Source organism: Phyllopteryx taeniolatus, chromosome 6 (genome assembly GCF_024500385.1).
Source record: "Phyllopteryx taeniolatus isolate TA_2022b chromosome 6, UOR_Ptae_1.2, whole genome shotgun sequence".
NCBI lineage: Eukaryota > Metazoa > Chordata > Actinopteri > Syngnathiformes > Syngnathidae > Phyllopteryx > Phyllopteryx taeniolatus.
The window spans coordinates 12,716,930-12,744,642 of NC_084507.1; the positions used below are offsets into that span (position 1 = coordinate 12,716,930).

Genomic DNA, 27,713 nt, shown 5'->3' on the forward strand with positions numbered 1-27,713 from the left:
TTTCTTATTATGGGGAAGCGTTTATTCTCTTCAGGACGTATGTACAGACTAAAAACATGAAAGACGTAGTATCAAACACCGTAATTCCCTATTGCTATTGCCTATTGTTTCTTATTAGAGGGAAGCCTTTATTCTCTTCAGGATGTATGTACAGACTAAAAATATAAAAGATGTAGTGTCAGACTCCAGTAAGGATTAAAATACCACTATTTTTTAGACAGAGGTAGGTAGAGTAGCCAAATATTGTACTCAGGTAAGAGTACTGTTACTTTAGAATAATATGACTCAACTAAAAGTGAAAAGTAATCATCCAAACATTTACTTGAGTAAGAGTAAGAATGTACGCAATGAAAAAACTACTCAAGTAAAGAGTAACTTGTGAGTAACTTCTGATTTTTTTTCTTTTTTTAAATCAGAACATGAACATCAAATAAAATGAAATAAAATAAACAATATATGAGTCGACACACACCTGCCACCATTTCAATATTTAACTGTCCAAAAACACATACAATGGGCCCTACAGAAACATTATTTGCTTTATTCGTTTAAATGAATTAATTTAGAAGCTGTTTGCTGACCAGACTTAGTGATCGTGTGTGCAACACCATAGGGATAGTGCTAAACACCGCAAGGTGTTTTTTCAAGTTAGAAGTGGGCTGAAATATCCAAGTTTGAGCAGTCACAATTTAAGAGTTGCATGGTAAAGCTGTTGGTTTTTTTGGGAGTCTGTAAAATAAACTGTCGCGCGGCTGTTTTTTTTCCTCCAAAATGAGTCATGATTGATTTGCTCGCGAAGGGTATGTGCGTGGTCATGTGACTGCCTTGTGTCATCTGATTGATGAATTGGAGTCTTTGACATTGGTGATCCTGTTTGATTGGCGCAACAGACACCCTATGCAGAAGTCGAAGATTGAGTCTAAAAATAGATGCGCACATGCAAGAATGAATAAATAAAAGTAGCGATCGGCATTTCGATCATTGTAACGGAGTAAAAGTATCATTCCTTCGTCACATAAATACTCAAGTAAAATAAATATGGTGCCTTCAAAGTACTCTGACAAGTACAGTTTATGGAAAATGTTACTTGAGTAAATGTAGCACGTTACTACCCACCTCTGGTTTTAGACATTCACTGTAAGCCACAAGCCAATGTTGTTTAGTGATAATTCCAAGCTAAAAGTAGCCTATAGTAGACTTCTTTAACATCCATTGGGGCAAAAATCTGATCTCTTGACTGCAAGGACTTTAGCACCCAGGCTGGCCTCCTTTACAGCTGTGTCTGAATGAGCTTATAGCGTTATAAATTGCTTCCAGTGACAGGCGGCTGGCGTGGGAGAGAGTGGCTGGCAGCCTAAGCGGGTGTGAAAAAAGAAACGCGGCTTGGCAGATGGGTAATGGGACAGCTCACGCCTACTGGCCAGGTTAATAGGACAGACGGACATGCTGTATATCTTCAGGTTATGGGTTAGAAGAAGACAATGAGGAGCTGTACTGGACTGTGAAGTTGTCTAAAGTGTTGCAAGGGACAGCTGTAACACAATGAATAATGTGTTTGTGTGATGTCATCCACAGAAGGGATACTGTTCCGAGTAGTGCACATGTATACACCAGATCAGAATAGATCCCCTCACATATAAACAGTTGATCAGACATCTTAAAATGATTTCAATCAGAATGACATAAAGTCTCCCAGCTACTGTGTGGTTGGTCCGCTAAAGATGAGCCCTTCACCCGTCAGTCAAATGTACACTGACGTTCGCTGTAGTCAACTATTGGCTGAATAACATGTGCCAGTAAAGTTATGCTTAGTAAATAGTTAACGTCCCCGTGTATGTTAATTGGGGACGAACACACACACAACAACTCGGAGCGAAAGCTCTGATGTTTTAAATGACATCGCTGCGGTGGAACGAGCTGTTTATCTTCTGAACTCGTTAGCTCGCAGGCTACTCGTTAGCTCGCGAACACAAAAACAGTTAACTTTCCCCTGAAGTTTCTCTGTTTCTCTGTCGTCTGAATCTAGGCATTGCACATGGAGCAAGGCTGTGGAGTATTGGACAGAGCCAACACCGGCAAGAGTGTACCGGTACACCAGCATTCCATAAGCCCACTAACAGTTAATGACACAGCCGTCCCACTCTGTCAGCACACTGTGTGATCCGCACACCGGCTTACCACAAAAATGATAATTTATCGAGTCCGGAAAAACTATCGTGTCCATTTTATTTATCGAACAATAAGTCGATATAGTAATTATTGTGACAGGCCTATTCGTTTGTGTCCACATGACTGTATTATACTGTCCCTGGTGGCTAATCGGGCACACCAGAAGGAGCCGCAATAAATTAATCATGATGTACAAACTGTTTAAATCTTTACATTCTATTTAACTGCATTATTATTACTATGTATTCTTATAAAGTGCAATATTATAGAGTGCTATTTGCCTTATTAAAAACATATTCTAACATTTTGGTTGTTTTTTCAGGGGAAGCAAGAAACAAAATAATGGGATTTATATTCATTTGAATGGTAATATGACTTGCGATACAAGTGTTTTGAGTTATGGGCATGGTCACGGAATGAATTAAATTTGTACCTCACGGCACCACTGTAATTGTATGACAGTTTGGGTGACTAGTTTTACTTTTTTTTTTTTTTTTTTTTTTTACAATTGCTCATATTGTATTAATATCATGTACTGTATGCATCCAGGCGGCACGGTGGACGACAGGTGAGAGTGTCTGCCTCACAGTTCTGAGGTCCGAGGTTCAATCCCCGTCCCCGCCTGTGTGGAGTTTGCATGTTCTCCCCGTGCCTGCGTGGGTTTTCTCCGGGCACTCCGGTTTCCTCCCACATCCCCAAAACATGCATGGTAGGTTAATTGACAACTCTAAATTGCCCGTAGGTGTGAATGTGAGTGTGAATGGTTGTTTGTTTGTATGTGCCCTACGATTGGCTGGCAACCAGTTCGGGGTGTACCCCGCCTCCTGCCCGATGATAGCTGGGATAGGCTCCGGCACGCCCGCGACCCTAGTGAGGAGAAGCGGCTCAGAAAATGGATGGATGTATGCATCCAGTATAGTACCAACCGAAAATGGCAGCACTTCACTTAATATTCATTCTAACATGAGAAGATGAACTGAAGGTAATTAGGATGAATATTAAATTATATGATGGCCAGAAGTTGCTATGTTGTTGGTATGTGTCAAGGGCTGACACTCCTCTTTAACAATGGTTTGAAGAGGGGGGGGGGGGAAACCTGTCTTACAGGCAGTGCAGGCGTGTTGTTAAGAGAGTTGACTCATAGTTTAGTCAATGTTTTCAACTTATGCAATAGAAACATGGACCTCAGTGATTCCCAATGCAAATGTGACAGTTCAAAATGTGGTTACATAGCACATGCTTTCCAATAGAGCAAATTTACAATAAAATAAGCTGGTAGCACATGACACTCTCTCTCTCTCTATGTATATATATAATATATATGTGTGTGTGTGTAAATAACCCCAAGTGAGTTAAGATAGATGGCTCGAAGAGTATGCCTTTTAGTTTACACCTTGTTTTTTGTGTATTCCCAAGCTCTTACGGTGAAGTTGATGGCTTGCTGCCATTAAACCTGAAAATTCATCAGTGAAGTGCGATCCTTCATTCGGGGGGGGGTATGCTACAATAAACAATTTGGAATACTTTTGATTTAAGTCCACTCTTGTGCAGGGTGTTCAAATGTGATGAACTCCGCAGACCAGATTCGCAGGCACTGAAATATCTGCAAGGAGAAAAGAGCAGCTTAAGAGATAAAGCGGGTTACAGTACACAGAGACCATCAGGCCGAATTTGAATATTTTTCCTCACTTCCGATCGAAGTCAGCAAAGGCCTGATTGTTGAATGTCTCTAAAAAAATCATCTAGGCCAATATGATATATATAATATTAATTCATTTCCCATGCCGCTTATCCTCACTAGGGTCGTGGTTGTGTTGGAGACAATCCCAGCTATCATCGGGCAGGAGGCGGGGTACACCCTAAACTGGTCGCCAACCAATCGCAGGGCACATATAAACAAACAACCATTCGCACTCACATTCACACCTACGGGCAATTTAGAGTCTTCAATTAACCTACCATGCATGTTTTGGGGATGTGGGAGGAAACCGGAGTACCTGGAGAAAACCCACACAGGCACGGGGAGAACATGCAAACTCCACACAGGCGAGGCCGGATTTGCACCCAGGTCCTCAGAACTGTAAGGCAGATGTGCTAACCAGTCGCCCATTGTGTCGCCATATATTAATATAATATATAATAATATAATGTATAACTTAGGTGTAGGGTGTATTAATAGTGATTTTTCCCCCTCCTAAATCTGATCCAAAACTATCATAAATGTTAAAGCTGTCCAAAATACACGACAGCAAATGCTTATGTGTGGTCAACACAGAGCTGGCCCAAACCACTGACACTGGGATTGTGACGGAATGATAGCCAATCAGGAAGCTCGCTTTAGCTGTTGCCAGACACAAATAGAGGAGCAACTAATTGTATTACGTGTTTGTGGGACCGGTCTCAAAAGTCATTCACCACAAAAAAAAAATGACAAGGAGACGACTTTACAATCACAAATACGGTTACCAGAGACGCAAACAGTTATCTTAGCATTTTGTATTTCTTCTTAATCTACAACTACTAGTACTGCTACTACAACTCCTCATTCTTCTTTATATTTTCCATCAGTCTGAATGCCCTGTGGCACCATACTGCTTTTCACAGGTTCTACAACAGACAGTGTTGTGTGTTGTTTGATGTATTGGTCATCTGGAGTAAACCACTAGAAGAACAGTAAAGACACAGATTTTTTTTTCCATCATGTGTGGGGTCTCTTGCATTTCAAAAATCGGTATGCGTGTAACCCGCTTGAGGCGATGTGGGGGTTGACTGAGATTATATTACTGGAGATTTCGTACCTATTTTGGAAGGCTTTGGAAGATTCAGGTTGTCCATGATTGTCACGAACTCTTCCAGGCTCTTCGTCAAGCGAGGATTTAACATGCGTTCCTCACCAACTGTGGACACTGTCTGACCTGGAACGTTAATCATCAGGAGACACTAGGTGCTGAGCTGAAGTTACTTAAGTGACACGCAAATATTGCCCACCTAGGTAGTCATGCGCCGGGTAAATGAGGCAGTGGTCGGGTAGGGTGAAGATCTTGTGGTAAACGGAACTGTAGAGCCGCTTGGAGCAACCTGATGGAGACAGAAAATGTCCACGGTTCACCAATGTAAGCATTAAGTTCATTACTGCTCTCTTGTGTCTGCAAGCGGAAATTACAACAACAAAGGCTCTCCTGTATGTATTGTCACAAACCTCCAACAATGACTTTCAAGTCACACTGTCCAAGAGGAAATAATGTAAAGTTATGTTATTGGTTACAGGCTCAAACTATTACCATTATAACTATAAAGTTTTATCATTTGTCTTAACTGTCTAAGAAGTGTAAAGATAAAGTACATTGAGTACAACTAAAATAAAGTACAGTAGTACACCCATCCATTCTCAACACCACTTATCCTGTTCAGGGTCACAGGGTGCTGGAGCCTATCTCAGGTGACTTCGGGCGTAAAGGAGACTACACCCTGAACTGGTCACCAGTCAGTTGCAGGGCACATATAGACACAGACAACCATTTGCACTCACATTCACACCGTCACTGAGTGGGAACTGAACACATGCTACCTGCACCAAACTCCATCAAGTGTGCCATTACACCATCAGTGACCCGAAAGTAGGACAGTTCACAGTATTACATGACAATGTAGGGCTGCACGATTATGGCTAGGGAAAGATCTTTATTTTTATTGCACTACTTTTCAATAAATAATATATAACAGTGTTCAGTGATTTTGTTTTTTTCCTTTCGGCTTGTCACATTAGGGACACCACAGCGCATCACCCTTCTACCAATATACTCACTATCTCTCCTCTGAATATGTCCAAACCATCGAAGTCTGCGCTCTCTAACTTTGTCTCCAAAATATCTAACCTTGGTTGTCCCTCTGATGAGGTCATAGCTAATCCTATCCAACTTGGTCACTCCTACAGAGAACCTCAACATCTTCATTTCTGCCACCTCCAGGTCTGCTTCCTGTTGTCTCTTCAGTGCCACTGTCTCTCATCCGTGTACATCATGGCTGGCTTCACCACTGTTTTATAAACTTTGCCCTTCATCCTAGCAGAGACTCTTCTGTCACAAAACACACCTGACACGTTCCTCCACCCATTCCAACCTGCTTGGTCTGGTTTCTTATAAAAATTACCCCAAGAGCATAGCAACGACTCATCCTGGAGGTCACAAAGAAACCCAGGACAACATCTAAAGAACTGCAGGCCTCCCTTTCCTCAGTTAAGGTTGGTGTTCATAACTCAACAATAAGGACGATACTGGGAAAAAATGTCATTTATGACAGAGGTCCAAGGCGAAAACCACTACTGACCAAAAATAAAAAAGGCTTGTAGCTTTGTTATATTTTTGTTATATTGCAGCCATTTGTTAAAATAATTTATGTTCATTTTTTTCCTCATTAATGTACACACACTTCTCCAGAGTGCTCAGAACCTCATACTGGGGCGAAGGTTCACCTTCAAAGAAGACAATGACCCTAAGCACGCAGCTAAAATAACAAAGGAGTTGCTTCAGAACAACTCCATGACTGTTCTTGAATAGCCCAGCTAGAGCCCTGACTTAAACCCAAGGTCCCGGGGTCGGTGGTGCGGGTCTGGGTGGGGCAGCCCTCTTCGTAGGTGGTTTTCTGGCCTGATGGGCTTGACCTGCAGGAGCCTTGCCTCTTAATCACTCACTTAGCACACACTCACTGTATAGATCTTTCTTAATAATCACATCTGCGCACAAAGACATATCAAAGGGTTCCTTGGGGACTGGTATGGGGTCGGGAGGGTGTGGGTGTCGGACCAGGTTTCAGCACATCTGTGCTGTTTCCCGGAGCGTGCGCCCTGCCCCTCTGCCCTGCCTGCCCCCCTGGATTTTGAATGCATCACACACACTCATCCCCACGTTTAATGCACCACATACACCCATCTCTGGGGGACAGAGAGTCATGGGTGGCGGGGGTTTGGCTGTTAGGCAGCAGTGCCTGGCACTGCTGTATTTAACTTTTAGCTGAAACAATTAATCAATATTAAGTCAATTGGGTTAGTTCCACACACATTGCCTTTTGGTTCATAGGTTTGATACTGATAATGGTTCTAAAGAACCTCGAGTGAAATGTTAATTTTAGTCTATGCTGCGGGCTGCTAAGAAAATGAATGTTCATAATTTGGACACCCTTTATTTAAACCATGCAAACATTTTTGACCTAGCCCCCTAAATCGGAATCGAGAATTGTTTGGAACCGGAATCGAACTAAGGAACCGGAACCGGAATCGCTCAAATTCAAACGATGCCCAACCCTAGTATTGACGCATGTATTTACTGTAATTTTGTCAGCCTGAGGGTGAAGCTAGCACTATAAACTTTCCAACAGTTTAGAGAGAGTAGAGAAAAACCGTTTACCTTGCTGGAAGTCTGTCCTGCCGCATCCTCGTATGAGCAACGCGTCCCCGGTGAACGCCATGCACTGATCCTGCGTCACCAGCGTCACGCAGCCATCTGTGTGTCCTGGCGTTTCTCTCACCGTCAGATACTGTAGGGAGTGATAGTCAATTGACGATTCCATGGGGTGCTAGTGAATGAGTTTTGTTGGGATACTGTTAGGGACCCCTACAATGCATACATTTTCTTAATTTTTGTTTTGACACTGAGTGAAGATTTAGACTACTACGTTAGCTTCTTCCTATATGCTTGTCTCACGTGATCCAAAGTTAGGCTGTTATGTTTTAATATTTTACATTACAGTAGTGGTTAATTGCCTGTCTTCCCTGTATGACAGTTAACAGATTACAGTACATATTCTCTTACATGTTTTCCAAAGGTGATCCTGTCTCCCTCAGACAGCAGGATGTCCGCCGTGGCACCGCTTAATTTGGAGATGGCGCTTTTCAACCCGGCTAGCCTCGTCTTCATCAGCCCTGTGCTGGTGATGTGGTCCGCGTGGCAGTGAGTGTTCACTTGGAAACGCGGCGAGGTTCATTCACACTGAGGCACCGCAAGGCTTGAATAATAACATTTTGACCTACTGACCTGCTACTCTCAGATGAAGGCCCAATTCACAGACGAGCTTCAGGTCCCTGTCGATGGTCTCCAGTACGGGGTCGATGAGGATGGCGTCCTTGGTGATGGCGTCAGCCAGCAGGTATGAGTAGGTGCTGCTCTCTGATTCAAACAGCTTCTCACACACAGTGGGGGTTTGTTATTATCAATACATAACAAAATTTATGTTATTCACAATTATACATGGGGTTGGGCATCATTCGAATTTGAGCGATTCCGGTCCCGGTTCCTCATTTCGATTCCGGTTCCAAACGATTCTCGATTCTGATTCTTTTAAGGGGCTGGGTCAAAAAAGTTTGCATGGTTTACATAAAGGGTGTCCAAATTATGAACATCCATTTTCTTAGCAGCCCGCAGCATAGACTAAAATAACCAGTATCAATATCAAAGCTATGAACGGCAATGTGTGCGGACCTAACCCAATTGACTTAATATTCATTAATTAATGTTTCAGCTAAAAGTTTAATATAGCATTGTTATTGCGACTATTTTATCACATTAATTAGTTTATATGTGCAAGTTTAAACTGGACTTCTGTTATTTTGTCCATATATTTCTTATTTAGTACTGCTTGCTTAAAACTAGATTTAAATGCATCACACACACTCATCCCCACGTTTAATGCACCACATACACCCATCTCTGGGGGACAGAGAGTCATGGGCCACGAGGAGCTGTGCTTGTGTGGTTTGTTTGTCACAGGATGGCGACGTCAGAGGACACCCAGATAAACGTGAAGGACGTAGAACAAGGATAAGATGGAACCATGCAAGGATGACTCGGCCCTCCCACACGTCTATTATCAGCTACGAATTGTAAGGGCTAAGAGAGAAAAGCGCTCTTTTTCGTCTCCATGCGGCGCAGGTGAGAAGTCGGCTTCAGGGAGAGAGAGAAAACAGCCCAGAATTCTGTAACACTGTACTTTTACTGAACTCTGATGTAAAAAAGCGGAACAAATAGCAATCTTGTGTGAGTTTCTTAATTAGTGACCCTTTCAGAGAAAAACAAACACGCAATGGTGAGTTTGGCAAAGATTTATTAATTTGGGCATCGGGCCCCGGGTAATAGCCAATTGGCACAAACTCTCCAACACTTCCTGTTTTCAGCTTGTAGCCTTTTATTTTGAAGGGTACGCACCGGAACTCAGCATTTTGGCACGAAAAGTACCTTCACACGACACCGGAGAATTTCGAAAGCGAAAGTAAACCTAGTAGGCAAGAAAAAGTGTATTGAATGGAACCAAATGCTATAAAACATTGATTTATTTACCTACCCACCGCACAAGGTTAGTGTTTGTGATACTGTGAGACAACGTTTTTGTGAATTTTGTCTCCTTTGCACAATATAATCTTATTTTAAGTGTTACACTGAGACGACTGGTCATTAATTTTAACAAAGTTAAGACTTTTGTTCGCCACCGCCGTTGAGCACAAGCACATCTTCGTGTGTGTTCTTCATTGGTTTTTGGCACGTTCATTTTTGGGGTCACTGGACCGTAGGCATCGAAACTGGGAACCAATTTATTTTAATATGAACGATTCCAGGAGAACCGGAACGTTAGTCCTGTTTCCAATCGGTTCTCGATTCACGATGCCCAAACCTAATTAGAAACCACCTCTAACTACACTAGGGCTATGCAATTCATCAATTTTAAATTAAATTGAGTTTGTTCCCTGCTGACATGCAATTAGTGAAAACATGGCTGCGAACAGATTGGAGGTAAAACCACAGTGAGTGTTGCCAAATTGGACTTTTATGACAAAAGACTTTAGTTTAATGTTTTTCACGTTTTGTTCTGAATGACAAGGAGCCCGGTGGAAGGCAATAGCGGAGTAAGTTCTGCTGAACATCGACAAAGACATGGTGTCAATTTACAGTGTAAAGGCGGTAATTTATGCACATTAGAAACTTTAGACCCTAGGATACTGTATGAGCTTCCAAGCCAAGGTCGGTTTTTCTCACCTGGACAACTCTACATTTAAAAAACAAGCGTGAAAGAGCTGGAGGGAAGAGCTGAATCCATGCAGTTAGACGACTCATTTTATTATGTTAAATTGTTGAACATTTGCAATGTCGATTTTATTATGTTTGCATGTTTTGACAAAAGGGACAGTTTTAGAAGAACATTATCTATTTCTATTATTTCTGTGGAAACTGGTGCAAGTTCATGCTGAAGAAAAAAAACTTACTGGGGAAATAATGTTTTAGAACTTGTTTTGTATGACGTCTTTGTCATTTGCTTTTCTATAAGCGAAGATGGGAGGAACCTGCTATTACTGGGTTAGTTAAGATAATACATAGCTTTAATGCTCTTTCCACGGAACTAGGTCACCTTATTTGTCAACATTTTGTGTCATTACAAACATTATGACGCGAAAGGGGTGTTGGAAAAGAGTACTGTAGTTTACGTATTGTGACCCTATGAACGACAGCTAGCGCTGCTAATTTTAGTAGGCTAACGCTACAGCGCTAGTGCCAGCCGAAACGAACAAACAGAGCCACAAATTCCATTACCGTCATACAAGTTAACTAATTAAAGTGAACGTTACCTGTCTGAAGAGGAGTCGGTCGTTCAATTGCGTCCCAGATGAGTACGTCGTCCCCCCTTCTAGCAGGACGCCGCGGGCTCTCGTCCCCGCGCACAAGCGCCCGTCCCCGGCTACCGAGGCGCTCAAGCCCTCGGTGTACCTCCGGAGACCACCTAGCGTTACTGCCAGGCACAGTCGGTTCGCTGTCACCTTGGTTATCACCGTGCACATTGTCGTTTCTTCGACCGTCCTTTGCCTGCTTATGACGGTCGCTCACGGAAGAGAAGTGGCGTATAGATTGTCGCAATAAACTGAGAGGAGGCACCGCGGGCTGCCTGGTTGTCTGAAAAAAATCAACAATCGGTAAATAGATACAGTTTAACTCCGGGGTCCAGTTTACAGACGTAATCTAATGCCAGCTTGTGTGTTAATGTGTAATGTGAAACGAGTGTAAAGTTCAAATGAAGACACCATTTTAAGAAGACCTTTATTTGAAAATAAATGCCATCTGTGCCTCAGCCCGGTTGTGGTAGTGTCAATTATGGCTGTAGTGGACTCTTCAAAGTTTTCCAGGTGGTCTTGCTGTACAAAAAAAAATAATATATATATGTATCTATATATTATAATAATAATTAATGTTTATATCCTTTCATGAAACGCAATGTTACCTTCCAGGCACAGCAAATAAAAACAGCAACAATCAGTGGATGAGCAAAACGAATACAATCATAAAAAGTATTAGAACAAGTACAAAGCCTGGGTTAATTTCCCTTAGTACTTATGACAGGTGTGTTCAAAAGACGAGTAGTTTTACTTTGAGTTTTAAATCAAGTTATATTTTTTCTTCAAAGTCTAAGTAGTTTTGATTTACTTTATTTGACAATTGAGAAGTCTATTCTTGTACTCCATTTCTTCTTAAGAGTAGTTCTACTTTTTTCATTCAGTTTTTTGTAAAGTTGTCAACTTCTCTTGAAACCCATGTTTTAAAACTGAGTAGTTATACTTCATTTTAATTTTAATACCTTCTATTTTACCATGCTTATTCTAAAGGTGAGTAGTTGTACTTTGTTTTAGTTTCAATCAGTTTATTTTACAGAAGTAACTTCTTCAAAGGGTGACTACTTTTAGTTTGATTTTAAAGTGGTCAATTTCTCTTTAGTCAAGTGTCTTCAAAGGGTGAGAAGTTTTACTTTGATTGTTAACTTATTATACAGCATTAACTGAGTATTTTAAATCTATTTTTGTTCTCAGTTTTAGTTCAGTGTTAACTTCTATAGGTGAGTAGTTTTACTTTATTTTAGGTTCATTCAGTTTATATATTTTACAGCGCTCAGTAGAAGCAGAAACAGAATCATCTTTATTTGACAAGTATGTCAAAAACACACAAGGAATTTGTCGCCAGTAGTTGGAGCCCCACTAGTACGACAACAGACAGCCATTGTGACAAAATATACTTTTAGGACATACAAACACACTATGGAGTCATTGAGCAATGAAAGGTTACCAGTAATGTGGTAATGCTGATACAATGACAATTGTGCCAATGATGCAGAGTCCTCAAACATTTTAGAGCGGTTAGAGGTGACTAATAGTGCGATAATATGGTACAGTGACAATTGTGCATATGGTGCAGTCTTCAAGAAATTTAAGCAGTTTAAAGTGACTCGTAGTCCGATAATCTGGAACAGTGACAATTATGCAAATGGTGCAGATAGTTCTCAAGCACATGAGTGGCCAATCTTGGTCAACAACAGATGAGACTACTACTGTTAGTGCGCGAATGATGTAGTAGTTTTTCAACAGAGATGTGCGAAATTGGTAGCATTTTACAATGGAATTGTAAATCAACTGTTTAAGAATGGCAGGAGGGAAGAAGCTGTTGGAATGTCTGTTGGTTTTGGTTTGCATTGTTCGATAGCGCTTACCTGAGGGAAGTAGCTGGAAGAGGTGTTGACAAGGATGTTGACGTTCCAAGAGGACATTGCTCGCTCTTACCTTGGTTCTGGCTGCGTGCAAGTCCTCAAGAGTGGGTAGGGGGGTACCGACGATTTTTCTGGCAGTCCTGACTGTCCGTTGCAGTCAGAGTTTGTCCTTTTTTGTAGCTGCACCAAACCAGACTGTGATCGTTGAACATAGGACTGATTCAATGACTGCTTTGTAGAACTACTTAAACAGCTCCTGTGGCAGGCTGTACTTCCTCAGAAGCTGCAGGAAGTACATCCTCTGCTGGGTCATTTTGATGATGGAATTGATGTTGGTCTCCCACTTCAGGTCCTGAGAGACTAGTTCCCAGGAACTTGAAGGTCTCAAAGGTTGACATAGGGCAGTTGGACAGTGTGAGGGGTAGCTGTGGCGAAGGACGCCTCCTGAAGTCCACGATCATCTCTACAGTCTTGAGCGCGTTCAGCTCCAGGTTGTGTCGTCCACACCAAAACTCCAGCCGCTCCACTTCCTGTCGATACGCAGAATCTTCACCGTCTTTGATGAGGTCTATGGCTGTGGTGTCATCTGCAAATTCAGGAGTTTGACAGCTGGGTGCAGTTTGTGTAGAGAGTGAAGAATCGCGGCGAGAGGACGCATCCGTGGGGGCCCGGTGCTGATGGTGCGTGTGGATGACACCTGCTGTTTCCTGCCCGTCAGGAAGCTGTGAATCCACCGGCAGATGGCATGTGAGACGCTGAGCTGGACAAGCTTGGAGGAGAGTAGTTTGGGAATGATGGTGTTGAACGCAGAGCTGAAGTCCACGAACAGGATCCTTGCGTAGGTCCTTGCACCATGCAGGTGTTCTAGGATGATCTGCAGTCCCATGTTGACTGCGTCATCCACAGAAGTGTTTGCTCAGTGGGCAAACTTCAGGTGGTCTAGCAGGGGTTCAAAAGCGATGTCTTCAAAGGGTGAGTAGTTTACTTTAGCTTTGTTTTATTAAGTTTGATTTTACAGTGTTAACCTTATCAAAGAGTGAGAAGTCCTTTTTGGCTAACAATAGTGGTTTCTCAATAGAGTGAATTCCCACTATTTGCGGGGATTAGAGACCTAAAATCTGACAATAATTGAAGCCCACCAAAAAGAAGTTTGTAATTATGTATAGATGCCAACAGATGGTGCCAAAACACTTAAAATGCAGACAAGCACCATGAAGTATCAACTCAATATACACAATCATGAACACATGGTACATAAACTATATTTGGTAACCCTAGTGAGGATAAGCGGAACGGAAGATGAATGAATGAACACTAACACAAGGACAAGTAAAGTATTAATAGTATTAGCCAGCATACTGGCCTACTATAACACAAGGACAAGTAAAGTATTAATAGTATTAGCCAGCATACTGGCCTACTATAAATAACACACTAGTACAAGCTGACGTGACATCACACATGGGTAAACAAACACTACACAAATACACTAGCACTTTACAGAAACAGTGTTAAGTCAATAAACTCACTTTCTGGAATTTACACACAATGATAAATGTTAGGGAATACAGTTAAAGGGACTCTAAGCAGATATCTGTGTTTTGTTTCTAAATACATTAAATATGTTTGAAGATAACTGCTGGAAAAACATGCAAAGACATCACAATATAGTGTTGAGATATAGCTTAACCATCTTTTTCACCATTTAAATTTTCTTTATTTTGTGGGCGGGGTTAAAACACAGCCCCCGTGACATCACGGAGTGACTTTCTTGCACGAGTTCCCTCCCCCACTATATAAGGACAACGTGACGTCATTTCGTTAGCTGTGCTTAGCTTCCATAGAAAACCCCATTTTCCACTCCAGTGTGCAGTTAGCAAGCTAACGATGGCTACACCCTGAAAATGCGTCTTCACTGGATGCCTCAATGTACATAACAGCTCGGTGACGTTTTTTTAAGCTCCCCAAAAATGAGTAAATATAAAAGCGATGGATTGACTTTTTAAAGACACACACGGATGGCAAGCTGAACATCAACACCGCCAGTCGAATCTCCAGTGCGCATTTTTTTTTTTTACAATGGATAGTTTTGTAAACTTTCACCAGAGACAACTAGGCTTCACACGATCAGGATTTTTGGGGCCGATCAGCGAGTTTAAAAAAACAATAACTGATCACCGATACGATCACAAGATGGAGGAATGTGTCTATTTAAATGACTTGTTCATTTACTGTATATACTTGTGTACTGTATACTGAGTATCTTCAAAAGTATTCTCTAGTCAGGTCATGTATTCTAATCAGTCAGGTCAAACCAACATTACAACATAAAATAAATAATGGGTGCTAACTTACTGTAATTAAATTACTTCATACACACCGAAACTTTAGAGCATGATTCGACAGAACCCCGGCATGTTTACGTACAACCCTTAGTGCTAGCACTAGCTTTCTAGGCTACATAACGTTTTGTTGGCTGCTTGCGAGCCGTATCTTAATAAAAGTACGTGAACATACCGAAAGCGATCCTTAAAAGAACGTCTCGTCCCGTGCACTGGTGACCACCACCACATGTTTTTTTCCCATTTTGTTCTTATAATACACATGGCACGAGCCATTGTTGTTGTCGTCACCATTGTAACAAGTGTATCTGGTCGCGTTTGAGTTATAAAGATAGATAACATAGATAAAGCCCAGTGATCGTAAAAGATGGGATGCAGTGGTATCAGAATACAAGATTTTATTGCAGTAGTCTGACATAGTGCAATCGTGAAAGACCAAATTTGTCTTGTAGTCTGATCCAGGCAGTACGTGTTGTCTGTCTCAGACGTGTTGTCTGTCCCACACAGCCAACGTTTTTTTTTTTATATAACTTGAGTGGTGATCAGCTATTTACATTATTAAGTCAAAAGACACACGACAAGGCTAAAAATAAACTAGCTTTTGGATTCAAATATACTGTACATGATGGCGACGCGCAATGTCTTTTGCGGAGCCAATCTATGTAAGGTGCACTGACAACACTTAAATGACATTGATGCACTTTTGAAGGCCCAATGCCAACTCTCAGGAGCACACTAATATAAAATGGTGTACCATGTTCACACTGTGAAAATAAATACCTCCTCTAGATATGTTTTGAGACATTGAATATTACAAAATTTCAGTCAAAAGCTTCACTTCAAAAGAGGTTGGTTTGTTGGTTTGTTTTTTTTCCATGCACTGCCACAACTTAAATTTGTATGTATACATTTACAAAGGATGCATAACTGAATGGTGCACGCTCACCGATTCATAATACTGTTGAAATAATTTTTGGTTCAAAATTTCAAACTGGGCGGCACGGTGGCCGACTGGTTAGAGCGTCAGCCTCACAGTTCTGAGGTGCGGGGTTCAATCCCCGTCCCCCCCTGTGTGGAGTTTGCATGTTCTCCCCGTGCCTGCGTGGGTTTTCTCCGGGGACTCCGGTTTCCTCCCACATCCCAAAAACATGCATTAATTGGAGACTCTAAATTGCCCGTAGGCATGACTGTGAGTGCGAATGGTTGTTTGTTTCGATGTGCCCTGCGATTGGCTGGCAACCAGTTCAGGGTGTACCCCGCCTCCTGCCCGATGACAGCTGGGATAGGCTCCAGCACGCCCGCGACCCTAGTGAGGAGAAGCGGCTCAGAAAATGGATGGATGGATGAATTTCAAACTGCTCATATGATTTGCAACAAGATAATAATGAATAAATGTGAATATTTTCCGAAAGTACTTGTAATTATTTGCACGAAAACAATGGGGACATTTTTGAATAGCTGTTATTTATGGATTTTAAGCCACAAATATTGTGCCTGCTTGAGATCTAATTGCAGAACTGTGAGGCAGATGTGCTAACCAGTCGTCCACCGTGCGGCCCTGATTTATTTTTTATTAATTCAAATTAATTCAAACATTACTCTTCTCTGTGGTGTGTCCAATTTGAATTTACATGCCATTTTATGGGCCTGCTTAGTGCCACTTTAAATTTTTACTGCAAAGTTGACTTTTAGAAGCTGGGAAAGAAGCAGAAACATACTTTCGCTTTTACTTTTGATGTTGCACAAGGTGCATTCATGGACTGCCAACAAAACAGAATATCTCAAACATCGAGAAAAAAAAAACAAAAAAAAAACAATAACTTAAACCAAACAACAACACCAAGCTTCCATTAGATGGTTCTAAAGCAATAATTTTATTGCTTGGCCTGAACACAAAAACAGCAGATAGCTGTTTGAACCGCGAGTTTGCTTGTTTCACTGCACCTCCAGATGTTGTCCCACCCAGTTGATCAGTTGGGTGACACGGCTGTACACTCCTGGCTTATTGGGGCGTCCACAGCCCTCACCCCAGCTCACGACCCCCGCCAGCTTCCACTCCCCTCGGGCTGTCTCACACACCAGGGGACCCCCGCTGTCACCCTAAAATCAGATTGTCAATACGCTTGATTATAAGTAACACTTCTCAAAGCATATCGAAGCATCTGATTCTGTGTACCTGGCAGGAGTCCACTCCTCCCCCCAAGGAGCCGGCGCAGATCATTCGCGGTGTCATGTGCATGCCATAGATGCTCGGGTGGCGGCAGACGGACTCAGCGATCACCTTCACCTGAGCTTGCCTGAGCTCATCTGACACAAAACCTGACAACATAAAGACTTGTAAGTGTAGTGAATGCACTGGTACTATTTAATCATCCTGACATTAGCTGTCAATCATGTCAGAGGAACACACCTCTTTCCTTCACGTACCCCCAGCCCGTGATCCAACACGGTGTTCCAGGAAGAAAGGACTCACCGGCACTGGGCAAACAGACAGGCCGCACCCCGCCTACAAACAAACAAGCCATAAAAGTGTGAGTGAAACACCAACAATTGTCATTGATATGACAGAGAAGCTAAGGGCAAATAACAAGCCCAAACTATGTGGATGTACAATCCTTTGAGTGAAAATTTTAGTGCAATTAAATATTAAAGACAGACGAGACATGACCTGCGTGCCAAAAAATTGCACCTCATTGTTTTTCAGATAGGAAATGTCTTATGTATGCTAACCAAAAAAATAATATTTGTAATTACAGTGGAACCTCAGGTTAGAAATATAATTCGTTCCTGCCAGTCTTTGTAACCTGAAACATTCTTAAACGGAGGTAATATTTCCCATTGAAATGAATGCAAATTCAATTAATCCGTTCCAGCGCCAAAATTAAGTTATACTTTTTTTTAAATCAGTGTGTATGGTTAAAAATAAATGTGCAATATAGAAATAAGTGAAAAAACACTATTTTGAAGAAATAAATTATAAATTATTGCTCATTAACTTTAACTTGGGGTGGGGGGGGGGGGGGGGGGGGGGGGGGCAAGACTACAGCCCCTCAATGAAGAAGAGTTTTCGTCCATAACAACACCTGGAAATTCTGATTCAGGTATATTTTCTTTTGCCTGTTTCTTTTCTAATTCATTGGTTGATTTTGGCACAAGGAACCGATTTAGGGAAGGTTGTCTTTTTCTTTTCAGAAAAAAAAATATGAGAGTGGGACATCACATTGTCCTTTAAAAGATGAAATGCTCTGTTGGCCAATTTGCTGCACATTTTTAAAAATCATTTTCATCATTTGATTCATTTTTTTATTGCCTGAGTCACGCTATCGCCGTCGTTCTCATTTTTTGTCAGTCTAATAATGAGCTAAAAAACAAAGATACAGTGCCTACGTTTTTAGTTGCATTGCATGACAAAACGCAAGAAGCAGCACACCACAGATCTTTCTTCTCATCAAGTGCTTCCTCTTAGGAGCCATTCTAATTTCAGACTGTTTAGCCCTTTGTTTACTTTTTTAGAAAAGGTTCTGTGCGATGATATCGCACCTACTTCCATGTTTATTCATAAAGAAAGCGGCGCTGCTGCTTGCATCTGGATTGGCTGATTGTGCATAGTGTGCTTTTTACCCATATGAATTTACAGTAAATAAAGCTCACATTTTGTTAATCTGCTTTTTAAACGCATGTAATGATAAAAATGCTGTGAAATGAAATATTACTGCTCATGTCGATGTCAACGACGGTACGCAGAAGGCCGATATCGTAGTCGTTGCTGCGCGTGTTAAATTGTGGGTGGTAGAGGACCTGCAGGGCTCGGTAACGTTTCCCCTGGGATGCATCGGCGATGCTGATGCTGGACACCATCGCCAGCCAGTCAGCCACCTGTAACATGTTGTTCCTGCAGTCGAGATACACAGCAGAATGGATACTTGGCCTTTGTTATCTTCTATATACATAATCATTTATTATATATTATATTTAATACAGAGCAGGGATTCAATTGCAAAATCAATACACAGACAACCTTAATTTTTGACTGACTTTCTGTTCATGCCAACTCTCGCTCCTTTTTCTGATGAAAACTGAAAGAACTGAACATGCATTTGACTTCTTGTTCTTGTAGGTCAGAAATTCCCAAACTGGGAGTGGATGAATTTTTTTTTTCATTTTCCACTCAAAAACACTAAAATTATGTCTTTATTGGTTATATACGGGCTTCGTTTTGACTTTTTTCTAGGGTGTGTGTGGATGAGAGGGCATGCGACAACTCTGTTAGGATTTTGAAAGGGGTGCGTGGCTAAAAGGTTTAGCTAACTGGTGCTTCAGCACTAAGTTTGTGATTCAAATTTCCTGACAATTTTGGTCAAGGATTCCAAGACTCTGAGGCGTGCACCCATGGGGGTGTGTATAATAAAACAATTATAACCACAAAATGGCAACGCCGGACAAAGGAGCAGAAAACTGTCAGTGGCGAAAAGAAAATGCTTTAGAACTGATATATATAAGATGTTGGCTCTTGCTGCACAAAATCCTTGAAATTGCTACAAGTGTGTCATGATGAGACCTACTCGAGGGGCCATATTTACTTCCGTCAACACGGCGACTCGTGTTTGTGTGCATGTGTGTGACGTCACAGACATGTTCCGTCCACAGTCCAATAATGTGTAATGTAATGTGAACGGCTACATAAAAGGTTTGGATTTAACAAAAAATCTGAATTGGGCATCATGCCCTGCAGTGTGAACATAGCGTTAAGACTTTGTTTTGACTTTTTCTCAGGGTGTGCGTGGGGATGATGTAGTGTCGAGGATGTTGAAAGGGGGTGCGTGGCTTAAAAAGTCTGTAAAAGGCTGTTTTAGGCCCCATATTTGTCACGTAAACTGCCAAGTGGGTGTGACTGGCACAATTGAGCCCTGTGAATTCTGCCTAGTAACAAGTGACAGAAATAGCATTACCAGGCTACTACTACTGGGTAGATCTTTGTGAGCTTTAATGGCAAAAGCCAACCAAGCATTAATGCGATTGATGTTGCACATGCGTGTCATACATCCCATTTTTGCTAGTGTAAAAACAAGTTAACCACTGACACACTGACAACCATTTGGCCAGATTCTGATTTTTAACATGTATCCTGTCTTACTCGACAAAGCAGTGAGCCACAGTGATGACCCAGCGTGGTGAGATGACGGCGCCCCCGCAGACGTGCCTCCCTCTCCAGTGCAAGCTGGCCTGCCATCCCCACCCGTCTGCAGCCACCAGCGCCCCCCCCCGATGATGCGCCTGCCATCGCTGGCCAGACTTCGGCATTCTGGGGGGAAAAAGACGGTATGGTGAACCCACAGTTTATCACGGTTTGTCTTTCGCGCCACTGCTATATTGTAGATTATTATTCATTCTGGGGGGAAAAAGACGGTATGGTGAACCCACAGTTTATCACGGTTTGTCTTTCGCGCCACTGCTATATTGTAGATTATTAAGTGATCTTTTTTTCATGGCTTGAAACAGGTGCTGCATGTTTTTTCTGATGGCTGCAACTAATGATTATTTTAATAATTGTATAATCTGTTGATTATTATTTTTTGATGATCAATTAATCCGTTTTAAAAAAACTTTTTTAAAATTTCCATTCCTTTATCCAAAAACAGGACATTATTTCAAATTGACACTGCAGAAAATGCTCATACATAAAATGATTATGATTCAGTTACTGGTTTGGATATAAAATACTGTATGAAATTGGAAAATAGGCAAAAATGTTGATCATTATTTTCCAAAGTAAAAGAAGATTTTTGCAAAAGTATTTTGATGAAACACAAAGATAATCAGTCTGATTTATTATTATAATAAATAACATTAGTTATATTTGCTGCTTTATTATTATAATAATTATAATTATTCAAATTTACCATTAAGAGGCTGAATTCCAAGGATTTGGATAATTTTTGTTGAAACAAGATCTCTAAATAATTAATCGATGATCAAAAATCGTATCGATTATTTGATAATCGATTATTTGCTGATTCAGCAATTAATCATTGCACCTCTACTTTGTTTGTATGTGTTGCTGCTCAGTGTGTGTTTATTGTGGCAGTTGTTTGAAGGCTTATAATTACTGTAACAGCTATGCCAATTCTATTATCTTAAGCTTAGCATTAAGCCAGCAAACCTTCGTTAGGTGAAACAGTTTGGTTGTTACATATACGTTTAGTTCTCTTGCTATATGCGTTAGTTTTACACGAAACTCCAACTAGGAGTTAGAAAGCAAGCACGCCTTACCTTTGTAAAACTGCAAGCGAGTGAGAGACTATTCTTTTTCTTTCCTCAAAGGGATGTTATACAATAGTCTCCCATTTCTTGACAGCAGAAGAGTAGCACAGGTGAGAACTACTTAGAAAAGTTGGTTTTAATAAGTTTAGATGTGTTTTATTGAGTTTCAGTGCGAGGATAAGTAGTGAGGATAAGCATTATGGAAACCAGATGATGGCTGATCTCTCTACTAATGCAGATTTTCACCTATTGCGGGTGGGCCTGGAATGTATCCCCAGTGATAAATGGGCTTCACTGTCCAGTATATATATCACTAAAACAACACAAATTCGAGTACAACGTTATTGGTACTTGCTGTCACGTTGACTACGTGGTTGACAGGGTTCTTTGGCGGAGACGGTTGCTGGGTCAGAGCGGTGCAGTTGCCATTCAAGCCACACGGGGGCGACGAGTCCCTTAGCTCCGATGGAAAAAGTAGGAACTTCACTGCAATTGGAGACAGCACCAGACAGTCAAGTGAGATGCATTATCAAACGTGTGTGTTGTTATCACAGTGACATATTTTCATAGAGATTGCTACATTCAGTTACCATACCTAAGAGAGCGGAGGTGATGAGAAGTTTGACAGCGACGGACACGCTCACAATGAGCAGCAACTCGTGAGAACAACATTCTTGAGCATCTAATCATACATATGACAAAAAAAGTCAAATTTTTTAAACCATTCAAGGTTAATCATCAAATCAATCAGTGCAAAAAAAAAATTACAAAAATAATGTCAGATTTTATTAAGAAAAAAAGGTGTAAGATTATGAACAATAAAGATGACTTTTTCAGATAAGTCATTAAAAATGTATTTTTAGAAAAATGAGTAATATTACAAGACTAAATTCCGATTTTTTTAAAAGATAAAAATGTGTAATCTTATGACAGTCATATTTTTTTTTGAAAAAAAATATTACAAGAATAAAATATTTAGTGGGGGGGGAATGTGTAATATTACACTAACAAACCATTTTCTTGGCAAAGGCATAATATTACAGAGAATGAAGACAGATTTTTTTGGGGGGGGGTGTACTGGTAGAATTATTACAAGACTATATTCATATCTATTCATGGAAAAATTGGTAATTTGAAGAGAATACATTGGCATTAAAAAAAGAGTAATATTAGTAGGCTGAAGATGTATTTTTTCTCAGGAAAAAAATTTTAGTGTTCGGATAATAAAATCTTATATTATGAGATTAAGTAAAATTATTAATATTAACTGCTTTATTATTATTAGAATAATTATATATTTTTTATTTATCGTTAAGATGCTGAAATTCTAAGGATTTGGAAAATGTTAGTTTAAACAAGAGCTCTAAATTAATCATTGACCAAAAATCGTATCAATTAAATTGATAATCGATTGTCTGCCTATTAATCGATTACTCATTGCACCTCTATAATTACTGTAACATTAATGCCAATTCTGTTAGCTCATCTATAGCATTTTTCATTATATGTTACCATTAAGCTATATATAGTCATCTATATCCATCCATCCATCGATCCATTTTCAACACTGCTTATCCTGGTTAGGGTCGCGGGACGCTGGAGCCTATCCCAGCTGACTTCGGGCGAAAGGCGGACTACACCCTGAACTGGTCGCCAGTCAGTCACAGGGCACATATAGACGGACAACCATTCGCACTCACATTCACACAGTCCCTGAGTGGGAACTGTACCCACGCAGCCTGCACAAAAGTCAGGCGAGTGTACCACTACACCATCAGTGACTAGTCATATATATTCGTGGGAAAATTTTTAATATTAAGAGAATAAATTGTCATTAAAAAAAGAGTAATATTAGTAGAATGAAGATGTATTTTTTTCTCAGCAAAAAAATTGTAGTGCTAGCGCAATGAAGTAGAGTTTTTTTCACAGGAAAAAAGGCATAATATTATGAGATTAAAATCATTTTTGTTGTTGTATTACAAGACAAAAGTTGGATTCATTTAGGGGAGAAAAAGGGTAATATTACAAGATTAAAATCATTATTTTGGGGAAGATTGCATATTAGTATGAGATTAAAGTTGCATTATTTCCAGAAAAAAAGTCATAATAAAAGAAAAAAGTTGCATTTTATCAAGAATAAAATTTAAAAAATCTAAATTATTCTAAATGTCGTAAAATAATGAAAAACGGCATTGCGTGTGTGTGGCAATTTTGAACTTCACTCATTGGAATATAACTTAAATCCCATAATAATATGAAAAGCAACAGTATTCCCGAAATATTAAGTTTTTTTCCCACCTACTGCTTGAGTTGTTTCTGTGAGATCAAAACATAAGTTGCTTATGTAACCATGGTTCCATGAATCCCGAATGACCTCCAGAAAGCGGTGCTGTAAGCACTGAATATTCCCTTTGCGCATGCGGTGTCACACGGGGTTCAGTTCCTACAGAATCTTGTCACGTGAACACGAGGATTCTGAGTGACAGAGCACGCTGTCACGTTCATTCGGGATTCTTAGAACTGTAGTTACATACGTAACGTTCGTTCTGCTGACCACCAGAAGGCGGTGCTGAAAGCACTGAATGAATAAATCCAGCAAACTCACGAGGACAGGCTCCGCACAGCTTCTCAGCAGAGAGTCAGGCCATACACCGGGAAAACCCGCAAGTGGCTCACCAGGGAGATCACATGTGACTTTTTTGGTATACTTGCTCGAACTGCGCGTGTGCGAAGGAATATTCAGTGCTTTCAGCACCGCTTTCTGGGGGTCATTCGGGATTCATGGAACCATGGTTACATACGCAACTTATGTTTTGATCTCACAGAAAACTTCAAACTATTGTCTGAAGTGTTTTGAACTAGTGTTATGAAGGTAAGAACATGCAGAATGCATGCAGTGCTCATTTCTGGAGGTTTGTTTGCTCAGAAGTAGTATTTCTATGATTTGTAATAATAAAGTAAATAAAGCAATAATGCAAAATAAAGTTGTATTTGTTCAAGAAATAAGACATGTTCTTATGACTTTAAAGTCAGTTTTTTCCAGGAAAGAAGTATGACGTTACAAAAATAGTCTTTTTTGTTTTGTTTTGTTGTTCAGTTTAAAAAGGGGCCTTAAATCACGTTTTTGTTTTTTTGTTTTTCGAAAAAATAAGTTCTGATACAAGAAAAAAGATGTAAAGGTAATTGAAAAAAAGATTCTGGGAAAATTTCATAATATTGACTTTAAAGTCATATTTTTCCCCCAAAAAAAGGCAAATTAAAGTGACTAAAGTCATATATATAATATATATATATGTATATATATATTATATATATATATATATGTTAAATAAATTGTAGAAGTTATCATTTATTTGCTTAGCTTGCATTAGTATAATGGACTCGCCTTCAAAAAGAAGACTCAGCATCATCCGATGGAAGGGCGCCTGGACCAAGGACGTGATTGGATGTGGTCGGGTCGTGACAGGTGTTGGTCCAATATTTTGTGTTGTGTCTTATTGCTTAGAATACTATGTCTGGGAAAAACCCTCTTATTATCAAATATTTTGTGTTGTGTCTTATTGCTTAGAACATTATGATTTGTAAATCCCTCCTATTTCAAATAAATGCAGGAGCGAGGGGGGAGATTGTTTAGAGCGTGTTGAGAGACTGTGATCTGAACAATCTCCCATACGCCCTCCTCATGAGAAAAAGAAACCAGCGTCTTCATTCCTTTTGTGTCTATTTTTTATAATGTTGGGTAAGATAAATCCAACATTAAATTGGTCCTTCGAGCCGGATGTCAACACACCCGAGGATTCCAGTTGTGGAGCCGACTTCCAGTTAAGAGACCGTGGCCACGGCAAGTAAGACCCTTTACGGGACTGGTCTTCGTTCTCCTCAACTGGGATCTGAAGGTTGACGACAATCCACAGGATTGAAGACGAGTGGTGAGTTAAATTTAAAAAAAAAATTTTAGGAAAAAAGGATTAAAGAGTGAGTGAATTGCGCGACGAAGAAGTCTGCGGCAGAATAAACCTTGTGTAATACTAGTCACTGGCAAGTGGTCAGAAGGACGGCGGAGTCCGACAAATTCCGCGAGGACGGCGGGGTCCTGTACGTACTTAAATTCCGTGTTTCTGTGTTTCTGTGTTTCCGTGTTTTCGTGTGTTTATAAAAACGTTATTAATATCGTGTGTATGTGTAAAAGTATGAATGTATAAGACTGGATTGTAAGTGACAACTGGGTTTGGAAGCAAAGGCAAGAATTCTCCGCCCCGACTGGGGTAGAAGCTTGGGAATTACCAAAACTCAGACATTTATTGTCACCCTGTCATTTTTTTAATAAAGTCAGTATTTAGGTCACTCTAGGTGCAAATGAACTGACTTCCAAATTCACAAAAATGGGAATAAATAACAGTAAACCGGATCCAAAAATAGACCTAACGTGTAAAGTTTGGAAATATGTTCAACTACAAAACCATTCAAAAATAGAACATTTAAACAAGTGGATAACCAAATACAGTTTCGCTGGCCAGCTAAATTCGCAAAAAATAGTTCAACTTCAAAACGAAATAAAGTGTCGACACAAAAATGATATATCACAAATACAAAAAGATGGATTTGACGACTTACTCTTCTGGTTAAACATGGCGTCTAAAAGAGAAAAAGGAAGGGAGAATAAGAAACACTTAACAAATGAACAAAAAGAGCAGGCAGGTAGGCATAAAAATATGTTGTTTCAAAGACAGGAAGATGACGAGACAGGACCAATAATAAGAATTAGCGAGAAAAAGATAATTGAAGAAAGTTGTAAAAAAAATGAGGAAACAAAAGCATCAGCACACTTGTACCCGGTTTTGCCACCTCATGAACTTCCTCCAACTCAAGAGTCAGAAACTCAACGAATTTTACGATCAGGAGGGGTACAAATGAATTGGTCTAAAACTATGGTAGAAACATTTTCTCCCATTCCCAAAATAACAAATATAACCTCAGACGAGGGAGACATGGATTTATATCCAATGATTGAGGTGGCAAATCCAAATATACAAGAGGACCAGAAAGAAACTCTTTTTGTCTATAGGACCTGGACTAATGAGGATGTGAAAAAGGCCGTAGCCGGCATCACACCTTATCAACAACAGTTAAAAAATGCTTTACATGCGAATTCGAAAGAACACATTAACAGATGGGTAGATAAACATTGGATAAACCTAGCAACTGGCCCTCTGGAGGAATATGTTAATCATGCCCTCCACGCAGAAAGAGTGTTATAAAAAAAAAAAAAAGAGAAGATAGATGTCTTCCTCGACGAAGAAGCAGAAATATACCATCAAGGCAGAGAGAGAGATAATTTTAGAGGACGCGGCAGAGACCGTGGGAGAGTAAGATATGGTAGAAATTGAAATTATTATGATAATACCATCTGTTGGTGCTGTGGAAACAAAGGCCACATTGCACGTGACTGCCCTAAAAAAAAAAAAAAAAAAGAGAATACGGACAAACTACCGCATGACTAAGCCAGCCTGCTTCCCAACTCAACAAATCCTCTTGTGTAAACATTACAGAAAATGAGGAGGTGGATTTCAATTTACAGGACAAATTATTCAGAAATTGTTGCACCATTGTCAAAATTAATGTATGAAGACAACCTTAAAATGAGATCACCTGTTTAATGGAGTACAGAGGCAGAAAAGGCCTTCTGTGACATTAAACAACATTTGGTGTCCAGTGCTGCGCTAGGCCTTCCAAATTTAATGATAAAACATTCATTCAAATGGTAGATTGTAAAAGCTATTGCATGACCTCCGTACTTACACAACAATACGGTGATAAGCTAAGACCAATAGCTTATTTTTCAACTAAATTGGACAACGTAACGTGTGCATTACCACATTGTGTCAGAGCAGTTGTGGCAGCCTTGACGGCAGTAGAGAGCAGTTCACCCTTAAGGTCCCACATACAGTGTCTGCTCTCCTATTGCAAACCAATATGGCGTTTTTATCACCTGCAAGACATTTATCTTGCATTGCCATCTTGCTGTCACAACCACATTTGACTGTTGAGCGATGCACAACCTTAAATCCAGCCACACTAATACCCTTACTTGATGAAGGCACGCAGCATGATTGTCAGGAATTGGCTGAACAAGCTGCTGAATTAGTAGCATTAACCGAGGCATGCAAACTAATGATAAATAAAGATGGTACAATCTATACTGATAGCCAATATGAGTATTCCACAACAAGAACGTAATTATTGGGAAAAACAAAGTGAAAAACTACAAAATGAAATTTACATTAGCACAGAGAGAGAAAAAAAAAAAAAAAATATTCAAATGGGCTGCTATATTGAGCCATGCTGTGTCACATGTCTCAACCGGAGGGATGGTGGCACAGATAGATTGACACTTTACAGCCCTAAAAAATAGCAGAAAGAAATACGTGGGTT

At 40.3% G+C, this 27,713-nt stretch overlaps 2 protein-coding genes and 1 long non-coding RNA gene across 9 annotated transcripts in view; 1 reads left to right on the forward strand and 2 right to left on the reverse strand.

Annotated features, from left to right (window-relative positions):
- On the reverse strand, positions 1 to 11,165 carry ethe1 (ETHE1 persulfide dioxygenase). The gene is made up of 7 exons (XM_061777944.1): positions 10,778 to 11,165; positions 8,199 to 8,343; positions 7,977 to 8,125; positions 7,572 to 7,701; positions 5,158 to 5,247; positions 4,968 to 5,084; positions 1 to 3,772 (listed from the first exon to the last, which is right to left on the reverse strand). Exons 1-7 carry the CDS (start codon positions 10,985 to 10,987, stop codon positions 3,726 to 3,728), a joined length of 888 nt encoding a protein of 295 aa, XP_061633928.1. The 5' UTR covers positions 10,988 to 11,165; the 3' UTR covers positions 1 to 3,725.
- Positions 10,248 to 27,713, forward strand: part of LOC133480189 (uncharacterized) — a 20,277-nt gene continuing 2,811 nt past the window's right edge. For 2 of the 4 annotated variants that reach the window (XR_009789210.1, XR_009789211.1), the window contains exons 1-5: positions 10,248 to 10,508; positions 17,204 to 17,357; positions 17,454 to 17,551; positions 20,167 to 20,339; positions 21,663 to 21,797. This is a non-coding gene — a long non-coding RNA (uncharacterized LOC133480189). Of the gene's footprint in view, positions 10,509 to 17,203; positions 17,358 to 17,453; positions 17,552 to 20,166; positions 20,340 to 21,662; positions 21,798 to 22,865; positions 26,557 to 27,713 lie in introns of those variants that run through there. The other 2 variants (XR_009789212.1, XR_009789209.1) reach the window with 2 other exon arrangements.
- The window catches only part of LOC133480187 (transmembrane protease serine 6-like), a 29,968-nt gene continuing 15,919 nt past the window's right edge, over positions 13,665 to 27,713 (reverse strand). For 3 of the 4 annotated variants that reach the window (XM_061777939.1, XM_061777940.1, XM_061777941.1), the window contains 7 exons: positions 21,877 to 21,963; positions 21,633 to 21,767; positions 20,155 to 20,322; positions 18,734 to 18,912; positions 17,431 to 17,526; positions 17,197 to 17,339; positions 13,665 to 17,120 (listed from right to left, as the gene is read on the reverse strand). In XM_061777939.1, coding sequence (XP_061633923.1) covers positions 16,956 to 17,120; positions 17,197 to 17,339; positions 17,431 to 17,526; positions 18,734 to 18,912; positions 20,155 to 20,322; positions 21,633 to 21,767; positions 21,877 to 21,963 — 973 coding nt within the window. In that variant the 3' untranslated portion in view covers positions 13,665 to 16,955. The remainder of the gene's footprint in view (positions 17,121 to 17,196; positions 17,340 to 17,430; positions 17,527 to 18,733; positions 18,913 to 20,154; positions 20,323 to 21,632; positions 21,768 to 21,876; positions 21,964 to 27,713) is intronic. The other variant, XM_061777943.1, reaches the window with a different exon arrangement.

What these genes read in the sequence shown, in the direction of transcription:
- ethe1 (XM_061777944.1), bottom strand. Translation starts at nt 10,987, where the DNA reads ATGTGCACGGTGATAACCAAGGTGACAGCGAACCGACTGTGCCTGGCA. An exon ending in ACCGACTCCTCTTCAGACAG is followed by an intron (nt 8,344 to 10,777) that starts GTAACGTTCACT and finishes GTGTGTGAGAAG; the next exon opens with CTGTTTGAATCAGAGAGCAG. An exon ending in TCCAAAGCCTTCCAAAATAG is followed by an intron (nt 3,773 to 4,967) that starts GTACGAAATCTC and finishes TTCTCCTTGCAG; the next exon opens with ATATTTCAGTGCCTGCGAAT.